At 36.7% G+C, this 24,453-nt stretch overlaps 1 protein-coding gene across 1 annotated transcript in view; it reads left to right on the top strand.

The window, feature by feature from the left end:
• The window catches only part of LOC111057872 (sortilin-related receptor-like), a 160,793-nt gene that overhangs the window by 53,375 nt on the left and 82,965 nt on the right, over nt 1-24,453 (top strand). Inside the window, exons 4-9 of the mRNA XM_039437313.1 lie at nt 12,563-12,757; nt 15,496-15,639; nt 17,289-17,661; nt 18,904-19,149; nt 20,031-20,201; nt 22,705-22,844. Coding sequence (XP_039293247.1) covers nt 12,563-12,757; nt 15,496-15,639; nt 17,289-17,661; nt 18,904-19,149; nt 20,031-20,201; nt 22,705-22,844 — 1,269 coding nt within the window. The remainder of the gene's footprint in view (nt 1-12,562; nt 12,758-15,495; nt 15,640-17,288; nt 17,662-18,903; nt 19,150-20,030; nt 20,202-22,704; nt 22,845-24,453) is intronic.

The raw sequence follows: 24,453 nt of genomic DNA on the forward strand, positions 1-24,453 counted from the left end.
AAACACACAATTCCTCCCCGGAATGTGGGTTTGAAGTTTACACACCATTTCTCCCCGCTTTGTGCAGTGGAAGTGTACACACATTTCTCCTCGGTTTGTTCAGTGAAAGTGTACACACATTTCTCCCCTTTTTGTAGGTTTAATGCGTAATTTTTTTTTCAAGTTAACAGAAAAAAAAAGTTGCAACTGTATTGAACACTTATTAATATACTTTCTAAAACAAAAATTAAGTCTCCAACATGTGTGTAAATGTGTGTAAATCAGCCTCCCCGCAATGTATGTTCATTTCTCACCTCCCCGTATGCTACCTTGTTCCAGTATGTGTGTGTGTGTGTGTGTGTGTGTGTGTGTGTGTGGTGGTGTGTGTGTGTGTGGTGTGTGGTGTGTGTGGTGTGTGTGTGGTGTGTGTGGTGTGTGTGTGTGTGTGTGTTGTGTGTGTGGTGTGTGTGTGTGTGTGTGTGTGTGTGTGTGTGTGTGTGTTGGAACAAGGTATAATACGGGGAGACAATCAAGTATACACAGCACATTAAGGGGAGGTGTGTACACTAAGGGGAGACCCCGTAGTGTCACTGCTCAATTTTAGTAAAAATCACTTCTACATGCTTAAAACCATGTAAAAACGTAATAAAAAAAAATCTCCCCATTTTGTTAGTACTCCACCTAATTGGGATACACTCCAGTTTCCAAAATTGCCACCACGTTGTGCTACGATCGCTAATACACACTTACACAAAACTCATTTACGGATTGAGCATACAATGCGGGGTACTTGCATATCCCTGCATATCTCCATTGTCTCCTTCACTGTTCGAAGTAACTGGTTTGCTATGGGGCTTGCCGTGAATTTATGAATCAGCAACTTATCTCCTTTTTCGTTCAGACTCATTGAGTCACGGCTTAGCGAATTCATAGTTTATTTTTCTGTTCATCCACTTGAGACATGAGAAGGGAGCGAGGAAACATGCTGCCAGAATGTATTGTGGTACTGATTTTTTAGTTATTTGGTACAAATAGTCTGAAAATGATTCTTCACAAAAAAATACCCTCTGCTAACCTTACAGTGTTAAAAATACCTGTTTTTTTCTCCATATAACTCAAAAACCTTTCATAGTGAAAAAATCCAGAACTGTTTCCAAGTGAATAAAATCCTCTACAATTCAACGCCAAATTAGGTTCATCACAATCAATGGTGACTTGGTAACACAATTTCCCGAGAATTTTCCGCATTGAATTTGGGCTATTGCTAGAATGATGCGAATGGGAGGCTTGTTAAGATTCAAGAATAGCACGTCAGTAAGTTTATATTCTTGAACAGGCTTCACTGAGAATTCACTTACTGTTTTAGAGAAGCGGATGCCTCAAACTTTGCTAACCTAACATTGTATCTCAAGATCAGGATAGCCTATGATAAAATGAAATTTGTCTCTTAGTTTCTCTCCATATTGACATTTTCTTCTGTGTCTGTCAATCCTTGCAAAAACTCTCTTGTAAACCTTGGATTGAATATTTTACTTGTGTACGGCATGCTCACTTTTTGTGAAAAGACGTTCCGGAGAAAAGATTTAGTAATCATACCCTGCTCAAAAAAAAAAAAAATAGTAGTCACAACACCTTTTCCAATTTTATTTGAGAAAGTAAAAAGTTAATTTGAGAAAGTATCAATTGTATTTGAGAATAGTCACTTGTAATTGAGAGAATGTCAGATGTAGCCTAAATGAGAATAGTCAATTGTATTTAGGAAGTCATCACACATGTAATTGAGAGTAGTGAATTGTATTTGAGAAATCGTCAAATGTAAATGAGAAGATATCATATCATGAGCAGACATTTGAAAATGAGAAAATTTTCCAATTGACATGTCGTGACTCTTCTGTAGCCTACAGTACAGGTTTGATTTGAGCAGGAAAGGATACTGTACTACGTACACAGTATTCCATAGGCTTTGTATGTGCGAAATTATTATTTTCAATTGTGAAATTGAGGAGCTGGGTAGAAAAACGACCCGAGGCCACTCGTGTCGTTTTTCCGCAACACGCTTCATTCTATCCGCCATTAAATTCTGAACAGATTGGTACATAAAATGTTGTTGTATCTTGAAAAATGATTGAGTTGTGAAAATTTTTTGTTTATGTGGCAAACCTGAAATTATTCAGCTGACAAGCTGTGAGCCAGCAGCCAGTGAAATCCTTATTTTGTTTTCTTACAAAAGAAGAAGCTGATTGATTGATTGATTGATTGAGTACTTTGTAGATTACTTGTACTTATGTAGATTACAGTATATACTGGCTTATACACTCATATACAATAGCTTACAATACAGCAAAATTATAGATGAATTTACATAATATAGACTAAGAAAATAATTATTGAACTGTATATGATATGGAAAAAGCAATTTGGAATAACTATACAAGATTATATTGTAATGCATCTACATAAATTGGCGGAGCTTTGGACATATCAATGTCCATTCTTCGGAAAGAATATTAAAAATATCCTCCCAACTAACTCTCTACCAAATGAATGGTATAAGAAGATCATTAATACATCCAAGGGAACCAATTATCCTCTAGATGATGAAAATAATGAAGAAGACGCTCCTGAAGAAGAATCCGATGCTGAAAGCATTGGGTTTATGAATTTCCCGAAAATCAGAACAGTACCTTGTAACATTCCAGAGTCTTGATCATGGGAAGAAACGTGTTCAAGAAGAAAATATCATCTTCAATTGTTCACTTCTAAATGACATTTTTTAGATCTTTATTACCTACTTATTAATTATCCAATATCATGAGCAATATATTATCATTATCACTACTCTTGATACGGGTTTTTCATCATTTTATTGAACCTCTGAACATGTAACAACCAGGGTTATGGAAAAACGACCTGAGACAACACACCTTATATCAATTAATATCAGTTAGCCTTGGATTACTGGCTAATTATGAATAATAGCATTGAAAATAGTATAAAAAGATCAATAAAGTTCAAATACTTGCAAGAATATTGCATTCTGATGAAAATAATGAAGATGTGTACTAAATATTTCAAACTCAATTTACACAAAACTTGATTTTTTGACTCAGGTCGTTTTTCCACCCAACTCCTCAATTATTTCCCCTGTACTGTTCACGAATGATTAATGAGAATCATTTCTATGTATGTATTGGCAACACGACTTTTGTCTCCAAACATTTGAACTTGATGAAGATCAAATTCTCTATGTTCACGGCGCAATTGAACTTTATCATCAATCAATTGAATCTCTTGATCAAGCAATTCGGTAACTCTCCAATGGATTTTGGGGCTCAAAAATATTTTTTTATTTAAAAACTAAACGTTTCATTTGAATATAAAATATATTATCATATTATTTTTTATGAGTACAGTTATGGAAAATAAAAGTATTGGTTTTTTAAAATCATTCCCCAATTACAACTGACAACTTTTCGATTTCAAATCGTATGTTCTCAAATTAGGAGTTGATAGTGAGCTGTTGAACGGAGCGGTCGCAGAATTGTTTTGCTCTCTTATCTCAAGTTTCCGGACGGGTCGTGCTTAATCGGTTCATTTAGTGCATGTTTAACCTAAAACGTTCTTTCGTAATAAATTGAATTATCAATTTGTTATTTATTTGTGAAATTGTTTTCAAGTGAATCGAAATATTCAAAGTTTAAATTAATAAAAACAGTATCCAACAATACTTTCCACCAGACGGTAGTGCTAAAAAGAGACCTAGAGCTAAAAGTTCTTTCGTAATAAATTGAATTATCAATTTGTTTTTTATTTGTGAAATTGTTCTCAAGTGAATCGAAATATTCGAAGCTGAATGAATAAGAACAGTATCTAACAATACTTTTCACCGGACGATAGTGCTAAGAAGAGTCCTCGTGCTAAAAGTTCGCCTGAGCTCGAAGAGATGGAACAGAAAAAGCGTGCTCCAGACCCAAGTGTTAAAGCTTCCGGTAATGTGAACTCAGACTTTATTGAATCACTATTTGACCGTTTTGAAAAGCGGTTTAGTAAGGCTATGGATGAAAAACTCGCGCTGCTAGCTACAAAGGTGGATTTAAATGGTCTAATTGAAAAAGTGAATAAACTCTCTGTCGAGAATTAACAGTTAAGAAATCAAATTGTTGCTCAAAAAATTCAGAATAATCTCATAATCAGGAAGATGGAAAATTTTGAAAATAGATCGAGAAGGAACAATATAATTTTTCGCGGGCTGAAATATGAATGTGCAACAGTGGATTACGTGAGAACTGTCAAAGACTTTTGTGTGAGTCATTTGGGGGCACGAGCAGGTACCTGGGTTAATCGAGCACATGCATTGGGCAAGAAAATAGATAACGGGCCAATCATTGCGCATTTTCCGGACGATCAGGACATCCATTTCATCACGAGAAACAGTAGGAAGCTGAAGGGTACACAGTTTGTGATTCATAAAGACTTTGCTTTCGACACAAGAAAACGACGATCAAAGCTTTTCCGGGTGCTTGGCGAGTTGAAGAAACAAGTTCCGGGAGTGAGAGGAGAGTATCGGTTGAAGTGGATCGTTTAATCGTGAATAGTCGGGTTTTCACGCTGGATGAGGAGAATGGACTGGTCTCGGAGGGAGAGGATGGGCTGCAGAAGATCGGGAGCATGTTCGATGAGAGTGTGATGCGGGCCGTGAGCGGGAGCATGTGTGATGAGGAGGAGCGAGGCGGCGAGGACGAAGACCGCAACCGCTGAGATAACGCCGTCAGTCCGTGTGAGAAGGGACAGTTGAGTATAGTAGCGTACAATGTGGCTGGATTAAGTGGTAAGATTGTTCAAGTATATAATTTTATTTGTAATTATGATGTTTTTGTACTATTGGAGACGTTTGTTGAAAGAGGAAAGCAATTGTATTTTGAAAACTGTTTTCCAGATTACAATTTATACTGGGAATTCGCAGTTGGAGAATCAAACTGAGGTAGAGCAGAGGGAGGAAAGTTAATAGAAATTAGTAAAAGAATAGAGAGTTTTTTAAGGTAATCGATGCGCTTGAGAGGAAAGTTATTCACATGAATGCAGGACAACGGGATGAATATTATATAGTTCCAATTTACCTGAGTGGTGGAGGAGACATGGAATGGGAGAGAGAATTCAATACATTATGGGAGTTTATGATAGTGCAAGAGCATAATAGAAATAATATGATTTTAATTGGAGATTTTAACGGTAGAATAGGAAATGGACAGGACATGTCGGAATTAACAGATGTAATAGAATTGGGAAATGCACTGAGTAATAAGCAAGAGTCAAAGGATGAGGTGATTAATATGAAAGGTAAGAAAATATTGGAGTTCTGTGAGGTTTTTAATTTCATCATTATGAATAGAAGGATAAGTGGAGATAGGTGGGGAGACTTTACTTTTATAGGCAGAGGGGCTTCCGTAATAGATCTATGTTGCATGGCTGTCGAATTAGCGCAAATAGTTGGAAAATTTTCTATTGTGCCAGAATTTTTATCTGATCATTTCCCAATTGAAGCTACGCTAATCACGGTTGATACTCTAGAAAGAGAGAGCACAATTTTACCACTCTTACCGAAGTTGAAATGGAAGGAAGCGAGGAAGAATGAATATATATCTAAACTCACCAATGCTTGTAGAGAAATAAATGGTCTTCCCGAGAGTAGTGAGGAGACTTATAAAGTATTAAATAATCTTGTATATAGAGCTGCAAATTATGTGCCCCAACCTGATAGAAAGAGAGAAGGATGGAGAGAAAAGTGGTTCGACAAAGAGTGTGCGGTTATGAGAAAGCGAGTGTTCAGCCTATTGAATGTGTTTAGAAAATCAAATTCGGAGCAGGTGAGAGAAAATTATATGAAGGTAGTAAAGGAATACAAACTGCTATGTAAGAGTAAAAGGCAAGCGTATTACAGCGATATAAAAGAACAATTCAGAAGAGTCAAGGATTCCAGTGATTTGTGGGCTCTGATAAAGAAATTCAAGTGTAGAGAGTTCAAGATTTCGGGAACTGTGAGTGCTGAGGATTGGGTTGAACACTTCAGACGAGTGTTTGGATCAGTTTGCGGGGTAGTCACATATTATGCGGCGAGGAATGTTGAAGATCAAACTCTTGACAAATACATAGATATGAATGAATTGGAAAGTGCCTTCAAGACAATGCGCAACAATAAGGCTCCAGGTGATAACAGAGTTCCTGCTGAGTTTTACAAGAATGCGTCAAAAAATTACAAAGAGATTATTTTGACTTTTTCCAATGCCATCGTCAGAGGTGGACAGATACCAACAGGGTTTCCACGTTCAATTATATTTCCATTGCATAAAAAAGGTGATACTAATGAAGTGAATAATTATAGAGCCATATCTTTTATAAATGCTGTCGCTAAAGTATTTTCATTTATTTTACTGAGAAGGTTGCAGTTGTGGGAGGAAAGAGAAAAGATTATTAAAGAGAATCAGTGTGGCTTTCGGAGAGGTTATTCGGCTACTGATAATATTTTTGTTCTATTCAATATAGTAATGAAAACGTTGAATAGACCTACAAAGAAGTTGTACTGTTTCTTTTTGGGCTACGATAGTGTGGACAGAGAGGCTTTATTTTTTAAACTGAGTGAATTGGGAGTGTCGACTAAATTTATTGCGATGTTGAGGAGTCTATATAGAAATACGAAGTCTCCTGTATGGCATGGCGTGGAGGGTAACTTAACAGAATACTTTGAAACCAGAAATGGATTAAAACAGGGATGCGTATTCTCCCCGTTGCTATTCACACTATTTTTGAATGATTTGAGTGATGTTATTGGTGGAGGTATATTATGTTGGGCAGAGGCTGATAAATTCGCTGTTATATTCTGATGACGTGGTATTGTTGTCTGAGAATCCTCGACATCTGCAGTCAATGATAAATAAGTTAAAGGGATATTGCATAAGGTGGAATCTCACAGTGAACATGGCTAAATCCAAGATTGTAGTTTTCAGAAGAGGAGGACGATTGGGAGAAAGAGAGAAGTGGTACTATGGAAATGAAGTTATTGAAACAGTGAATGAGTACAGATACCTGCGAGTTGTTTTTTCATCAAGACTTGCCCTAACCGCACATTTTAAATGTAAGATAACAGCTGCCAGATTTGGGATTAATAGTGTATGGCGAAGACTCATTTTGAATGATGAAGCACCTCTGTCAATGAAATGAGGAATTTTTGATTCGATAAGTAAAGCAGTTGTAACATATGCAGCACAGGTATTGGGATATGCGGAGAGAGAAGAACTAGAAAAATTTCTGAGGTTGTTTGTCAAGAAAATATTTGGACTACCGTGTAATACGCCAAATTATATAGTATACTTAGTGACAGGAAAGGAAATTTTGTGGTTGTATACTTTGAGCGTTCATATAAAATATGTATTGAATTCTTTTGAGATACCTGGCGACCGATATCGAACATTGATCGCAAGGCATTGTTTAAGATAAAAGTGTGGTTGGTATTCTGAATGGAGACGGATATTAAGTGAGTTTGATATTGAATTGCCGATAACAGCGGACAACTGGCAAGCAGCAAATTTCAGGAGGGGGTGGGAAGCAACGTGGGAGAGGGTAATGGAGAAGATAAAAGCTAAAGTTAAAAGTAAGTGGCTAGAGAGAAGAGAGCGGTCACAGTTTCACAGAATCTACGCAGATGTAAAAATTGACGATGGAACGAGAAATTACATGAATGATGAGTCCAAACGGAATGTTACCTCGATGATTTTCAAGGGCCTCCTCTGGGCTATTATCGCTCAATCACGCACCGCAAAGAGAGGAGGGGATAGGTATCTGTTCTATGTGCAATAGCCGAGAAACGGAAGATGCTTATCATTTCATCGGTAAATGTTCAATTTTGGGTGAAATAAGAAAGAAATATCTGAGAGGGGCGATGCTAGAGAGAGAGACAGTAATTGAGTATCTGAATGGAAAATTTTGGACGAGTCTAGTAGGATATTGAGGGAGGCAGTGGAATACAGGCGAGAATTGATAAAGGAATTCAATTTTTAGGAGTTTATAATCGATAAGAGTCATTTCCTCTTTATTGTTATTGATATCTTGTTATGCATATTGTGAAATGTACATTTTAATGTTGAAGTGGAAAAGTCTTTTTAGAAAAAGACAAAAAAATTCCAGCTTTGAAAGTTTCAAACTTCAAAAGGTTGAATCCAAATATGGAATCAGAAATCATCTCCCATTATCACTCAATAAAATACGAGAAAAAGTAACCTTGTACAGTTAACATCACTGAATTATTTACGTTGTCGGGATTTCAATTTTGTCATACAACAATCTAATTCATTAGGTTGAAATCGTTGAATATTACCATGGATTTCCTGTTGAATCATTGACTTAAAATCTTTGCAACAATCAATAAAATCTATTACACAGTATAAATATGCAGTCAGTGAGTATAGAATGTAACATTCTATACTCACTGCTTACAGTAGGCTATAAACATTGTGCTGATCTGAACAGTGAGTATAGAATGTAATTACATTATATTACTCTAACAGCTAACTGGATCTGAATTGATCTATTGTAATAATGGACATAATGAAATAATGTCTTACTATTCCAAGTAAAACGAAACTAATGTTTGTGTTTGTATAAGAGCTGCTGAGTGGATACTGCATACTGAGAAATTCATAAATGATCCAGACCAGCTTGGCGACTTCGATGCTATCGACACCGGAATCTCCTTTTATTTCTATCAATGAATGAATCTGAATTAAAACCATGTATTGTATCAACTATCCTATTATCGTATTGTAATTCGTGAAGCCTGTTTGGTAAAAGCCAGTTACATACACATCGATTTTTTACCGTCCTTATAAAATTCTATTAGATCAAACAGATGATGTTTGACAAGTTGCACTTATTCGAATTCATAAGGATGGCAAAAAACAATCGTACAAAAATCAACGTGCATGTAACTGGCTTTCGAAGACCCATACGATATTGTATTCTATGATCAAATAGAATAGTAAATATCGAAATAAGTGTTGCAGCCAGAACTTGTGTTAAGAACCGGTTTTGTCCCCACTTTGTAAGTTAAACTAAACACACAATTCCTCCTCGGAATGTGGGTTTGAAGTGTACACACCATTTCTCCCCGCTTTGTGCAGTGGAAGTGTACACACATTTCTCCTCGGTTTGTTCAGTGAAAGTGTACACACATTTCTCCCCTTTTTGTAGGTTTAATGCGTAATTTTTTTTTCAAGTTAACAGAAAAAAAAAGTTACAACTGTATTGAACACATATTAATATACTTTCTAAAACAAAAATTAAATCTCCAACATGTGTGTAAATGTGTGTAAATCAGCCTCCCCGCAATGTATGTTCATTTCTCACCTCCCCGTTTATTACCTTGTTCCAGTATGTGTGTGTGTGTGTGTGTGTGTGTGTGTGGTGTGTGTGTGTGTGTGTGGGTGTGTGGTGTGGTGTGTGTGTGTGTGTGTGTGGTGTGTGGGTGTGGTGTGTGTGTGGTGTTGGTGTGTGTGTGTGTGGTGTGGTGTGTGTGTGTGGTGTGTGGGTGTGTGTGTGTGTGTGTGTGGTGTGGTGGTGTGTGTGTGGTGGTGTGTGTGTGTGTGTGTGTGTGGTGTGTGTGTGTGGGTGTGTGTGTGTGTGTGTGTGGTGTGTGTGTGTGTGTGTGTGGTGTGTGGTGTGTGTGGTGGTGTGTGTGGGTGTGTGTGTGGTGGTGTGTGTGTGTGTGTGGGTGTGTGTGTGTATGTGTGTGTGTGTGTGGTGGTGTGTGTGTGTGTGGTGTGTGTGTGTGGTGTGGTGGTGTGTGTGTGGTGGGTGTGTGTGGTGTGTGTGTGTGTGGGTGTGTGTGTGGGTGTGTGTGTGGTGGTGTGTGTGTGGTGTTGGTGTGTGTGTGTGTGTGTGTGTGTGTGTGTGTGTGTGTGTGTGTGTGGTGTGTGTGTGTGTGTGTGGGTGTGTGTGTGTGTGTGTGTGTGTGTGTGTGTGGTGTGTGTGTGTGTTGTGTGTGTGTGTGTGGTGTTGTGTGTGTGTGTGTGTGTGTGTGTGTGTTGTGTGTGTGTGTGTGTGTGTGTGTGGTGGTGTGTGTGTGTGTGTGTATGAGTGTATGTGCGTCTGTGTACACGATATCTCATCTCCCAATTAACGGAATGACTCGAAATTTGGAACTAAAGGTCCTTCCCCTATATGGATCCGACACGAACAATTCGAACAGATCCAATTCAAGATGGCGGCTAAAATGGCGAAAATGTTGTCAAAAACAGGGTTTTTCGCGATTTTCTCAAAAACGGCTCCAATGATTTTGATCAAGTTTATACCTAAAATAGTCATTGATAAGTTGTATCAACTGCCACAAGTCCTTTACCTGTAAAAATTTCAGGAGCTCCGTCCCATCAATACAAAGTGTGATTTTAGATTCCCAATTATCAGGCTTCAGATACAATTTGAACAAAAAATTTCAAGTGGAAAAGATTGAGCATAAAAATCTCTACAATTAATGTTCAGTGAAATTTTCACCTAAAATCGGAAATAAGCTCGAAATTCGAGAAAATGTGTTTATTCAATAATTCAAACTGTTGGCAACTGTTGATTCTATTAAATCATTCACTATGAAGAGATAGCAGACTTCGTGTGTCTCCAGCGTTATTGTCATATCACCAGCTGTCTTGGATCTTTGAATAGTAGACTTGAGATGCGCGTGTACACTAGCCTCAGGTGATAGGTTTCCATAACGGCAAGGAAAGTTGTGTGAGTGCGCCACACCAGATTTTTTCATTTGATATGAATAATTACCACAGTATCAACTTCTCAACTAGACAAAAAGTGAATGTAAGTATTCTTCTTTTATCGGATGGACTCGTTAAGACCTCGGTCCCAGCTGCCTAAAAACAGTCGTTAGATCATGTCAGAGGCATTGGAATTGATCAGGTGCGACCTGAAAACTCTGACACCATACCTGAGCCAGCCAGGTCACTCGATATTAGATTTTTTTAACAATTCTCTCTATAAAAAAGGATTTAATTTTGAATTAATTGAGAATTTAACGAAATTTTCTTCAGTTGTTTTATAAATTTTGTTAGGAGTCAACTTCTGAGAATCTCCATTTTTCTAGTTGTTATTTTTCATGCTAAATTTTTGTTGAAAAACCAACGTTTGTAACATAACACATTCGCAGATATTCAATGGTGTAACAACTGAAACGGGTATCTCGATTTCTAATACATCTGTGGTAGAAAAATACAATAGAGAAATTATAGCATAAGAAGATATGCCATAGGGTGTTAATGTTCCAAATTTCACTGTTAACTCAAGCCGATAGTCCAAGTAGTTCTTCGTGAAGCTATGATTGTGACACTGTTATAGTGAGGTCCACGTTTTAATGGCAGTGTTTGATTAGCAATGGTATTGGTATCCTTGTCTTTCATTCAACAAAGCGGATAGCGCTGTCTCTTTCTTGCTTTGCTCTGTTGCCAAATCGTATTTTAACAATTTAGAAGTAATATTTAATTAACAAAATTTCATCTTAATTATGTAAATTAATTATGAAATTATTAAAAAATATAATGTATTACTTAATAAAATATATTTGATTTTAAACGAGAATGAACAGTTGATATTACATAAATAAACCTGTGTCTGCTACTGTCTATAGAAGGCGTTGACAAGACAGAAGTTCGGCAACGTTTTTCTCCCATGTTTCTCCACTTGAAACGTGGACCTCACAATAGTCTCTCATACTGTGCCGTTCTTACACTCTCACCCCAACCAAACAGTAATAATAGACAGTAGTCGACAGTTATTGGCTTGAGTTAACAAAAATTAGCTTGAAATGTAATAGGCTACATAAATGACCTACACCATAGGATATCTTATTTTGCTATATTTTTCTCCAATATTGTGTTGTGTATTTAAAATAGAATAGGATCTTCATTGCAGCCATATCTGAGGTCTTCAGATACAATACAAGAGTCAAATATATACAACATAATAGATGATACAAAATGCAGATATATTACATCAGTAAGTTACACCATAGAGAAGCAATAGCGTAAGTAGATATCCCATGGTATAGGGCGTTAATGTCGCAACTTTTACTGTCAACTCAAGCTGATAGTCCACCTAGTTCTTTCCCGTGGAGCAGTGTGATGCTGGTAGTCGCTCATATTGTGCCGTTCAAACACCATACCTCAACAAAAGAGTAAAAATCGAAAATAATCAACAGTAATCGGCTTGAGATAACAGTAAGAGTTGCGACATTAACGCCCTATACCATGGGATATCTACTTACGCCATTGTTTCTCTATGGTTACACTATCAGTACCCTATGATAATGTCATCTGATTTACAACTTATAACCCAATATTCCTAGCTAATGTATAAAAATCTTCAATCTTGTTTGAAGGGTTAGCTGCTAAGAAACGTTTCATATGATTTTTAAAAGTTCCATTCTCCATATTTCTTAGATCTATTTATTTATTCATGTTTATGTTTCTGTTTTGAAAATTGTACGGTATTATGGCAAATAGAGAATTTGATTTGAATTCGATTTTGTATCGTTTAGCTGTGGATGAGTGACGACTTTGGTCAGTCGTGGACCCAGCACGATCAGAACGTGAAGTCGTTCGCTTGGGCTGCCGGTCTGCGCGCGCATGGCAGGGGCATCGTTGAGGAGCAGGAGGGAGAGGAGGGGCTGATGGAGGAGGGAGGGGAGATACCGCTGGTCATCGAGAGAGAGGAGGCGACTAACTCGAGCAAGGTATTTTTAAAAATCTCGAAAAAATTGAAAAATCAGAAATTTTGAGTAAAATAAAATAAAATGAACAATACTCCTTTCCCGAGATAGATGTTTTCAAATAATATCCTCAAAAATAAATTAAATGTGTATTTAAAGAGATTGAATATTTTGTAAATAAATATATAAATCTCAGTATCCTTTCAAATTATATTTTGTCACAACATGTTTTGGACATTAATGTCATTTTCAAGTGACAAAATAATTTAAAAGGGTACTGATATTTATATTTTTATTTATTTATATTAAAAGTAGCCCTTAAGAAAAATTCAATAAATGTTTTGTTCATATTTCTACATTGATAAAAATGATATTTCAAAGTCTCAACATTGCAGAGCGAGAAAAGGATAATTTAGATAATTTAACTCTATTGACAACTTTTGTAACTACAATTTTGTTTCGACAAATTAGAATGACAAAAAGGATAGCGCTATCTGTTTTGTTGAATGATAGACTAGGATAGCAACATCAATGCTAATCAAATACTGACATTATTACGTGAACCTCACTATAGACCGCGGATCACTCCAATTTAGCTTTTCTAATCTATGATTTATGTGTTCATAATTACTGTATATATATATGCATATGGCCATATGCATTAATATAAAAAATATGTAATATATTAAATAATAATTTTACACTTAATATGTTAAAAACTAATGGACTCAAGTAAGTTCTGGAGCCACTGATATGCCTCTTCTCCAGCAGCATAAACTTCAGTCAGGACTCCATGATATGAGTGTTGTGGAAACTCAGATGTCAGGTGATTCATTGATTGAATTTGACCACATTGGCACAGAGGGTCAGAGGTGTTTTCCCAAGCTGTCGCGTCAGCTCAGCACACCTTCCCACCTGCGTCCTGAACCGGTTAAGGCCACACCACTCTAGGTCTCAGCTGGGACGAGGATACTCATAATTATGTGTATAGTTTACTAGAATTTTATCGTATCAAACCTTTGTATGTTTTGTTGAAAGAATGATTGATTGTAATTTTTTGAATTAATATATTGGAACTTTGATTAATCATTCTATTTCTAGAAATTGTAGCTTCAGGTTGAAACCAACACTTCTTCACTTGTACAACAGTGTTCTACAGTAACTCATTGCTTATTTATTCCATTGACAATATTACAAATCATTATTATAACAGCTATTTTTGTATGGTTATTTATTGCAAATAGTGCATCAGAACAGCTTAGAAATTGTCCTAGTAAGCTGCACACGTCAGGATGATAGCTGAGTTGAAACTATTATTACAATATAATTCATGTCATGCCGGGTAAATCCACTGCAACCAATCTGTCAAACTTTCTTTCTGTAGTTGGACCTTGTGTAGAGAATCAGGAACAGATTGATGTAATCTACTTGGATTTTGAAAAAGCTTTTGATAAGATGCCTCACTCCATTCTACTCAAGAAGCTCTCCAACATCGGCTTCAATCAACTGTTAGTCAACTGGATAACATCATATCTCTCCAATAGAACATTCCAAGTCCGATTCAGAGGAGCTACTTCTAAGAGCTTTCTAGCAACATCTGTCGTTCATCAGGGCTCTAATCTTGGACCGTTACTATTCAGTATATTCATGAATGACATTGTAGAGAATCTTGATTGTCATGTGCTGATGTACACTGATGATCTGAAAATATTCAGGAAAATTAGCTCTAAAGAAGACTCAATGTCGTTGCAGAGAAATCTTAATCAATCTTTGAATTGGTCCATGAAAAATGGCATGCCCATCAACGTAAGCAAAACATTTGTAATGAGCTTTTCAAGAGAAACGAATACCTTGAGATTTCAGTATAACATTGCTGAGAGACAAATTCAACGTGTGGCCTGTGTGAAGGATCTAGGTGTCATATTTGATAGTAAACTACTTTTTAACGCACATATTGATGTTGTAGTAGCTAAAGCGAGAAGACAGCTTGGTGTAATAGGGTGGATTGGCAGAAACTTCAAAAATCCTCAAACATTGAAGACACTCTTTTGTTCCATCGTTCGATGTCACTTGGAGTACGCGTCCATCGTTTGGAATAGAGACAGAATATGCACAACAAAGAAAATAGAATCTGTCTGGTGTTGAAGAGGCTCATGCCGGATTTGGAGCAGCTTCCTTATAAACAGTTTTGCAACGAGGTGAAAATTGAATCTTTGGAATGGCGAAGAATGAAGTTTGATGCAATTTTTTTGCATGACTGTCTACATGGACATATAGAAGTTGGCGACCGAGGAGTTGGTGTAATTGTACCGGCGCGGAACTTGAGACAGTACCATCAAATTCATGCCGTTCTTAGAAGCTGCACTGCTCCATTAGAAAGATGCGTTGCAATTGGTAATAAACTGTCAAATCAAATCGATTTTTTTGAAGTGTCGAGAATTTTTAAAAGGAGAATAAGATCCTTCCAGGAACCTATCCAGCAGTTATGAGTTCCAAAACACATTTTTTATGACAGCTGCAATAAATAAAGGCCACTTGTTCCGTTCTATTGCACGCAAATTACCTAAGCATATACTCACTTGTCACTTGGCGCCATGTGGTGGAACGGGTTGGCTGTAAGGGGTGATGTGGAGGCCAACTATTATTATTATTATTATGATTGGGAGTAAACAACAAAAATGTATATGTATAGTTTACTAAATCTTTGTGTCAAAATATTGCATGCTTTGTTTATAAGTTGATTGATTATTGATTGATTGAAGGTACTCCTGGTCAGCGGACATCAATGGCGAACTTCGTTGACAGAAGATGTGCAAGATTTAGAATGGCGAACTGCCATTATAGATGACGTGCTAGATTTACAAGTGAAGGCTGGCTTTTTCTTCGCCAAAAAACAGGGCAACAAGGTAGGTTGACAACAAGAATAGTATAAAAAAGTAAATTCGTATGGCTTTTGTTGGTGGGGAGTCCCTTGCGGGAAGGTCCCACCGCCTGAATATATAATTTAAGCCGTCAATGGGCCTTACGACTGTCATACTTCAGCCGGGACCGAATAGTGTATATACCATCCTTGGGCTGACAATTTCTTAAATCTTATTAGTTACAACTAATGAATTACTTGAATTATCTGAATTACCTTCTTCTTCACCAATACTAGCAATACCAGATGGGTTGCGCCAAGAGTTTAAAATATATCACTTTTCACATTTATCACATTATTTGCAACTATCGAGATGGCAGTACACGTCAGACAAAGTCTACCAAGTCGTTTAGAAAATATTCCTGAATGGAATAAAACGGATTTCTCCTAAGCCAACACTCAAGTCTCAGGTTGAATGCTGGTATGACTAATTTCGTACAACCAATTTTGAAATACAAATCAACTTTGAAAACAAAATTGTGTGGTGAAAGTGATTGGCTCACTGAAAATATAGTTTCTATGATGGAAAGATTTGATTAGATACTGCAGTTTCACAAACTTATTTAGTTCTCCGGTCAATATTTGCAGTAGCAGAAGTTCTCAGTTCTATTTGTATAGCTTTCATTGGATATAAATGAAAATATGAATCTGTAAAAATTTATTTTTTAAAGTTGAGTCTTTATAGCATAACTATTCCTGCTAAATTTCAAATCAATACAACATTTCGTTCTTGAGATAAACATTCCTAAGTGAAAAAAAACAAAATGGCAGCTATGAGGATAACCGCTGAGCTTTGGACACTTCAAATATGACATTTGTAGTCTCATATCAACCAGGAACAATACCCTAATTTCACCCTGATGGTCATTGACCAAGGGTTAAGACCCACCGCAAAGTAGACCCACGCTAATCCACGAAAAGCAACCCACGCCGTGGGATGTTTTGTAAACCATTGCTATAGTGAGGTCCACGTTATAATGACAGTATTTGATCAACTTCAGTTTTGCTATCTTCGTCTATCATTCGACAAAGCCGGTGGTACTATCCTTTCCTTGCTCCACAACGATGCCAAATCTGTTTTTGACAATGTAGAAAGATAATTAATCAAGGCAGAGAATCTGCAACGCTGTTCTCCCATCTCAATCCACTGTTATTATAACATGGATCTCACTATAGGCTTCTCCAGACATCTGTGTAATACATGCAATGAATAATCCACTTGTCAGCTGATTGATTATGAATAATTCTATAGCAATGGTTCACAAAACATCTCACGGCGTGGGTTGCTTTTCGTGGATTAGCGTGGGTCTACTTCGCGGCGGGCCTAAATGCTTACATGGATTGGAATTTATAATTAGTATGTTCCTTGATTAATAAAAATAAAAGCTATTCTATTCTATTCGCTATTCTACTCCAATATTGTTTTTTTAAATGCTTCACTATTTTTCATTATTTAAGATGTAGTTCGTAATAATTATCCAATGCCTTCTTATGTGATGCCTTATTTTGAAGCTATATGAATTGTATTCTTTGTTTCCCCCCAAAATAATAAATTTCTTCTACTACTTCTACTACAGAAGGTTTAAAAAATGTCTGATTTTACTTGAATATACAGAGTTTTCCCTATATTTTCAGAAGAACCTAGACCTCTACGTGAAATACAAGAACGAGGACTTTGTGAAAGCTGTTTTCGACACCAAATACGATCTACTCAATTACCAAGTGGTCGATGTAACGGACAAACGGATCATGGTGGCCGTGAGTCACACGCCGACGCTGGCCAATTTGTACGTGGCTGAGTGGGACAGCGACAAAGTGGCAGGCGACAAATCGCTGCGTTTCAGGTTGTCTCTGGAGCGTGTTTTCTGCTACGTTCACGGTCACATGTGGACTGATACCTGGCTGAGCGATGTGGTCGAGAACTCGTTCACTGATTTTCACAAGGTCAACGGACTCAAAGGCATCTATATTGCATCGCAGGTCTCCGACAAGTATCAGATGCAAAAGGGTGAGTTGAATGATTTTGAAAATCTCTCAAGTTTAATATTGATTATATTCAAATTCAAATTAATTTATTTCGCCATAAAATAATACAGATTGATAAAATAAATATTCTAAATTACAAAATGACACTACCTATTTGCCTATTGTTTCTATAGACCGTGCAACTCTTAGCTCGCAGCACGAAGCTTTATGGCCAATGTTATTTCAATATAACAATAGGAGCAAACGGTTACCGTTTTTTGTTGATTCTATAAAAATGTCTTCGCTCTCTTTTTCGCTCTTTCTCTTAGAAAATCATTTCACAGCTCTCTGGATTCTGTGAAATCTGGCTGCGCTGTACTCCATAAGACTAAGGCTAGGCGCACACCAGTTAGTCAAGACAAGACATGATTAGACACGTTTAGTCACAATACTTCACATAGTTGCTTATGAAGACATGATTAGACAGGTTCAGTCACAATACTATTTTATTGGTATTTTAATCATTCTAAATTCAAAATTTCTAGCTCATATATATTTTTGGACAGAAATTGAACTTTAAATTTTTTCAGTAAGAACATAACCTATTTTTTGGACATTTTATTATTTATCAAAATTTGGGAACAGAATAGTTTTGGGCTATGCCTGTTGTTCTATCCCGATCATATTTATATGATTTGTAATTCTATCAATAAATAAATAAATAAATAAATAAATAAATACTTCACATAGTTGCTTATGTAGACATGTCTAATTGCAATGACTAATCAGTGTGAATTGTTTCATAAACAGCAATGTGATGTATTGTGACTAAACATGTCTGATCATGTCTCGTCTTGACTAACTGGTGTGCGTCTAGCCTAATGCTGCAAACTAAGACAGGACATGATCAAACACGTTTAGTCACAATACTTCACATTGTTGCTTATGAAACAATTCACACTGATTAGTCATTGCAATTAGACGTCTTCATAAGCAACTATATGAAGTATTGTGACTAATTGTGACTAGTCTTGTCTTGACTAACCGTTGTACGCCCAGCCTAAGGTTTGCACAGACTATACAGCTATAGGAATGAACATTATTATTATAATTTCTAGTTTGATACCTGTGTAGATTTTTCTTATGTTTCTTTATGTGTTTTTGGACAACATAGGTCCCGAACATCTAGAATTTGATCGATGTTCAACTATGTGTTGAAACCATATCAATTATGTTTCAACTTAAGAGTTATTTGTCTATTTTATTTTGTTTTCTGTGTTTCTAGGCAACATAGGTCCTGAACACCTGGAATCGGTGATCACATTCAACTGGGGTGGAGACTGGCGCAGACTCACTCCGCCCGCCCTGCACGCAGACGGCACCCCATACGATTGCCAGACCAACTGTTCGTTGCACCTGTCGCAGGAGTTTAGCAAACTGCATCCGGTGATGCGAGCCATGCCAATACTGTCAAGCAAGTCGGCGCCTGGTCTCATTGTGGCTGCCGGAGTTGTGGGCACTTCCCTTAAAGGTGGGTTCACATGCTACTGTCAGTGTTAGTTAGATAAAAATCCTTTTGCTGGTGATATTTTTTCGGATCATTAATTTTGGAGATATGAGCGCCTAAAGTTTAATTTTTTGGGACAGATCATTTTTTTTTTTGAATGAATTTATTTGCCAAAAACAAAATACAAAAAATAAATATATGCTACTGCACTTAACTAAAATACATACATGAAAATTAGGGAACTATTAATAATAATAATAAAATTTTTGCTCTACTGGCAAAAGTAAAACTTGAGCGCCTGTAGTGAGTTCAGTTTCAAATTGGTAAGAGATAAATCCATGAATTTTCAACGATAATATTATCCATGTTAATATTATTTTAACAAAATATTTTTTTAAAGAACATGAATAAATGTTTCTCATTTTTTTCAACAAAATATATATATTTTTTGAAAATATCAATTTTTGAGAACGTTATTCAATTTACCAAAAATAACTCGACTTAAAGTTATTTCTGGTCAGTTTTAGTATAATATTGAATAATTTACTCAAAAATTGACAATTTCAGAATATTTTTGTTTTATTTAATCAACAATACCATGACGAATTTATCGTTGAAATTTCATGGATTTTATTTCTTACTGAATTTGAAAGGATCTGTCCCCCAAAAAAATTAGGCGCTCATATTTCAGAAATCAATGATCCGAAAAAAAACTCTTGGGAAAATGTTTCATTCTTATAGCTTGATAGTAATCGAAATACTTTGAAAAATAACACCAGTAGAGATTTTTAGCCTTTGCACAGCCTTGAGTCACATCGGTGTATTCCTGAATTGAATTTTGTTGGATGGTTCCAATTATTATAGTAAATTCCTATATTTTTCCTTAAATTGTCGTTTTTTTCTAGGTCACATCGGCGTGTTCCTGAGCCGCGACGCAGGTTTGACGTGGCACCATGTTCTGAACGAGTACCACCTGTTCAACATGGGCGACCACGGAGGAGTCATAACGGCTGTTCGATCCAACAAGTTCGCAAGGGCCAGTCCCTCCAACAAACTGCTCTTCTCAACTGACGAAGGTGTGTCAACATTGCCAATTAATCATTTTTTCCCCCACAAAGAAGGACAGATCGGGAGAGAAAAAATAAGGGTAGCCGTCTAGTTGTCACCCCGACTAAAAATATACCATTGCCGTCAAGTTGTCCCCCCTACTACTTGACACCTACTGAACCAAAGGTGCTAACATACTAGTCATGACCGTAAACGACTACTTGACACCTACTGGACCAAAGGTGCCAACTAGTCATGACCGTAAACGACTACTTGACACCTCGCATCCTCGCGTCAGGGTGTCCCCCCGACTAGTTGTCACCTCCTTAGAAAGGAGACAAGTAGACGGGGATGGCTCACGTCTACATGACACCTTTCACGCTGGCGTCAAGGTGTCACCCTGACTACTTTTCACCTACAGAGCACCAGTTGGCACAACTTACACACCCGCGGTGTACGTAGTGAGGAGGGATCAAAAATTTTTATTACTGGTTATGATGTAAAATTGAATTCTAAGCACTTTTGGTTCAGTAACATTTTCCCGTCAAACGTACGGTTCGGGAGATATTCACCGTCTTTGATTTTTTTAGGACAAATTTTTTCGAGTAAAAAATGAATAATAAGCCCTTTTGATGACTGAACCAGATGTAGAACACAATTCTAAACACATTTTGTTTCCCGTCAGATGCACCGTTTACGAGTAAATTGAGCCTAATGCTAGGACAGTCAAATTTTCATCCATCAATGATATGGCAGATGAAGCTATCAGTCTGGTTATCAACTGAGGTGTTACATGAAGTCTGGTAATTATTTATATACACTTGTTTCTACACAGTCTGTTTCTATCCTTATTCTTGATTGCACCATGGTTGAAAAGGATCACTCACAAAGACATCATGGTGTTGAAAATATCTTATTATATCAAAATTAGGAATCTTAATGCCTTTTCATTTAGAACTTGATAGTTAGGCTTCATTTTCCAACTTTCAAATAAAGAGCCAGCTGGAATGGTGATTTCTTGTGGAGTGGAGTCGATGGGATAGGTTGTCGTGACCGTAGACGACTATTTGTACCCTCGTAAAAATATACCATTGCCGTCAAGTTGTCACCCCGACTACTTGACACCTACTGGACCAAAGGTGCCAACTAGTCATGACCGTAAACGACAACTTGACACCTCGCACCCTCGCGACAGGGTGTCCCCCCGACTAGTTGTCACCTCCTCAGAAAGGAGACAACTAGACGGGTATGGCTCACGTCTACTTGTCCCCCTAAAAACCGGTTTTAAAAGGTGACAAGTAGTCGTCGGGGTGGCACCTAGTCGCGTACCCAAAAATAAGAATGAATATCGTGTACTATTTCTCTCCCAAATTTAGGTAACATTAAAAAGTGTGAAATGTATGTCTTCTAGATTTCCACAAAATTTTCAGTCCAAAAATATTTATACAAACTATTAATTTGAATTTAGATCTTCCAAATAGTTTTTATGTCGTTTATTTGAATTTATTGCTGTCTTGCAACTTGTAGTGATGTAATTTGTGTTCTACATATTTTCATTACTTTTTAAAATGTATGAATTCAGGGCTTCTTACTTGTATTTATAAAATAGAATTATAAGTTAGTTCCCTTTAAAATTGAAAGAATATTAAAAAAAAACAAAAATACAAATTGTAATGTAACTACTAGTTTCGGTGATCACACCATCTATTTTATAATTCTATTTTATAAATTTCAGTACTTTATATATATTTTTCTTTTGTATAAAAATCATATAAATTCATTCACCACTCATTGCATCTGTTGTGGTGTGGTGTAGCTCTACAGTAGTATTTAATTTTTACTGAAATTTAATTTTATTTTTAATTATTCTCAATTTTTTGTACTCTTACTATATTAAATAATTATATTACTATATTAAATTTTAATGAACTTGAACAAATTTGAGATATCATTTTTCCTCAATAAAGGAGACTATAAAGAACAATTTTTAAAAAAATTCAGATTGATATCTTGAAAAATGACTGAGTTATGCCCATTCAAACATAAAAACAGGGCAATGTTGTAACTCCATAATATTGTATGCACTCCTCCATTGTATGCTCAATGTGTGTTTTGAGGGCAATAATGGGATTCAGTTCCTGGTGCCCTCAAATATGTAAATTTCCAAATAAATAAATAATAACGACAACTGTTCCCTTTCCTGCAACATTACATGTGTTCATATAGTCGACGAAAAAGTCGACTTTTCAATCGATTCTGATCAACAAAGGAAATGTTACTGCATGATAATCGATTGAAAACTCGAAATCGATATTTTTGACCCTAGTCTCTATTATTGTCTGTCCTGAACATTTTACCACAACTAACAGGTCCCTTTTCGCTTTCCACATCACATATGTTGTTATGGAAGAAATTTTTGGGAGAAATCCTGTATGCTTCCATGTTTTTATAAATAAGTAAATATAATAATTGTAGAAGTTGATTTTGAGTGTGTGTACTTTGAACGTAGTGTAACGAGAGTATGTCTTGCAGGTGAAAATTGGAAGTCATTGGCATTCAACGAGGATGAGTCACTGCACATCTATGGTCTGATGACAGAGCCTGGTGAGAATACAACCATTTTCACCATGTTCGGTTCGGGAGTCACACAACATCGTTGGCTCATCATTAAGGCAAGTTGTGTCAAGGGTTTGTTTATGTTTATGTTTTGAAGGGACGGATTCAAAGACCCAAAGGTTCAACCTCACACGTCAACCGAAGCTTATTGTGTGTCCCAAAAGTATGTTGGTTAGGCAAACCAACTCCCGTGTCCTTTACAAGGTCCAGGAGTTTCTTACCTATACCAACATCCCATTCCTCACCTGGTTGCTTGCAGCCAAACAGAGCCCTTTTTCTAGCTCCAAGACTTTCGCAATCCAGTATGATATGCTTGGCAGTCTCTTCAGACTGATTACAAAGCCTATGCATCTGGCTTTCATTTCTGAGTCCAATTGTGTGGAGATGTTTCCTGAAGTGGCCATGTCCAGTTATCAGGGCAATCACCTGCTTGACCTGACCTCTACCCAGACTCACCAGCCAGCTGGTGAAGCGAGGGCTTGCGTCTGCCAGCAGCCTTTTGCCAAGTGCTTGACCAGGGTGACCCTGCCATTGCTGGTGGTGTAAGTCCCTGGACCATGTGTGTCAAGGGTTAGGAACTTAGCAACTTCTACTGAAAATACTGTTATAATCCCTTTTATTTGTTATCATTCAAGTTACTGACCTACTCACATTCAACTTTTCAGTTTTGTATGTAATACATTCTTGAAAGTGTAATGTAACCTATCCATTGGGAATGTTACTTTTTATAAAATTTGGGACAAGTACAGTTTTGGGCTGAGCTTGTTGCTCTCTCCCAGCCACGGCTATATGGTGTGGGATCTACACTATATTAAACAGGGTGTCACAAAATTAAAGTGCCCAATTTCGGGAATAGGTTCTATGGGTCAAAAGAAAGAGAAAATTTATGGCACTTTAATTTTGGGACACCCTAGATAAATGAAGGAATTGGCTCAAACATGTATGGGATACAAAATGCATATTTGACTCATCATCACGTCTGAACTACTGAACTGATTTACTTGAAATTATGCATAGAGATTCTTAATTTATCGAGGGTGGTTATAGTAATATTTTCATATTTATTAATCAATTTATTATGATTTTAATAATTGAAACAAATTTATGTAAGTTTACTTAAGATAAAAGCCCAATCAAATAATGTGTCTATTGTAAATTATAACAGCTGTTAATACTTTTGATATCGACATGGAACTATAAAACTGTATTCAATCTATTTGTGTTTCAAGCAGATCCTTCTGGAGCCTCGATAACACTTGCTCGTTGTAAATGATCAAGCAAACGTTTTTTCTCTTGCAATCATATCAACATTTCTATTCTTTTTCATTCTATTTCTAGCCTTCTCTCTCATTTATTCAGCCTTCTCACTCTCCTCTCTTTTTGGCCGAGTTCCTGTCGGTTTAGAATAGCAGTCCTAGCGTCCTAACAACCCAAGGTTCTAGAGTGGTAAAACCCCACCGAAAATCTGGGTTCCTTTATATTATTCATAATCCTTCATATTCTTCATACTCAACCCCCCTCACCTAGCCATAATATCCTCCCACTTGTACCTTTCATATTTCCCACTTCTCTTCAAATTCTGCTGATTCAATTTATTCATGTCTCCTATCATTTTCAGCATGAATTTTCACAAATATTTTTCATTATATATGATTATTGTATTTA

The sequence above is a fragment of the Nilaparvata lugens genome, chromosome 11 (assembly GCF_014356525.2).
Source record: "Nilaparvata lugens isolate BPH chromosome 11, ASM1435652v1, whole genome shotgun sequence".
Lineage (NCBI taxonomy): Eukaryota > Metazoa > Arthropoda > Insecta > Hemiptera > Delphacidae > Nilaparvata > Nilaparvata lugens.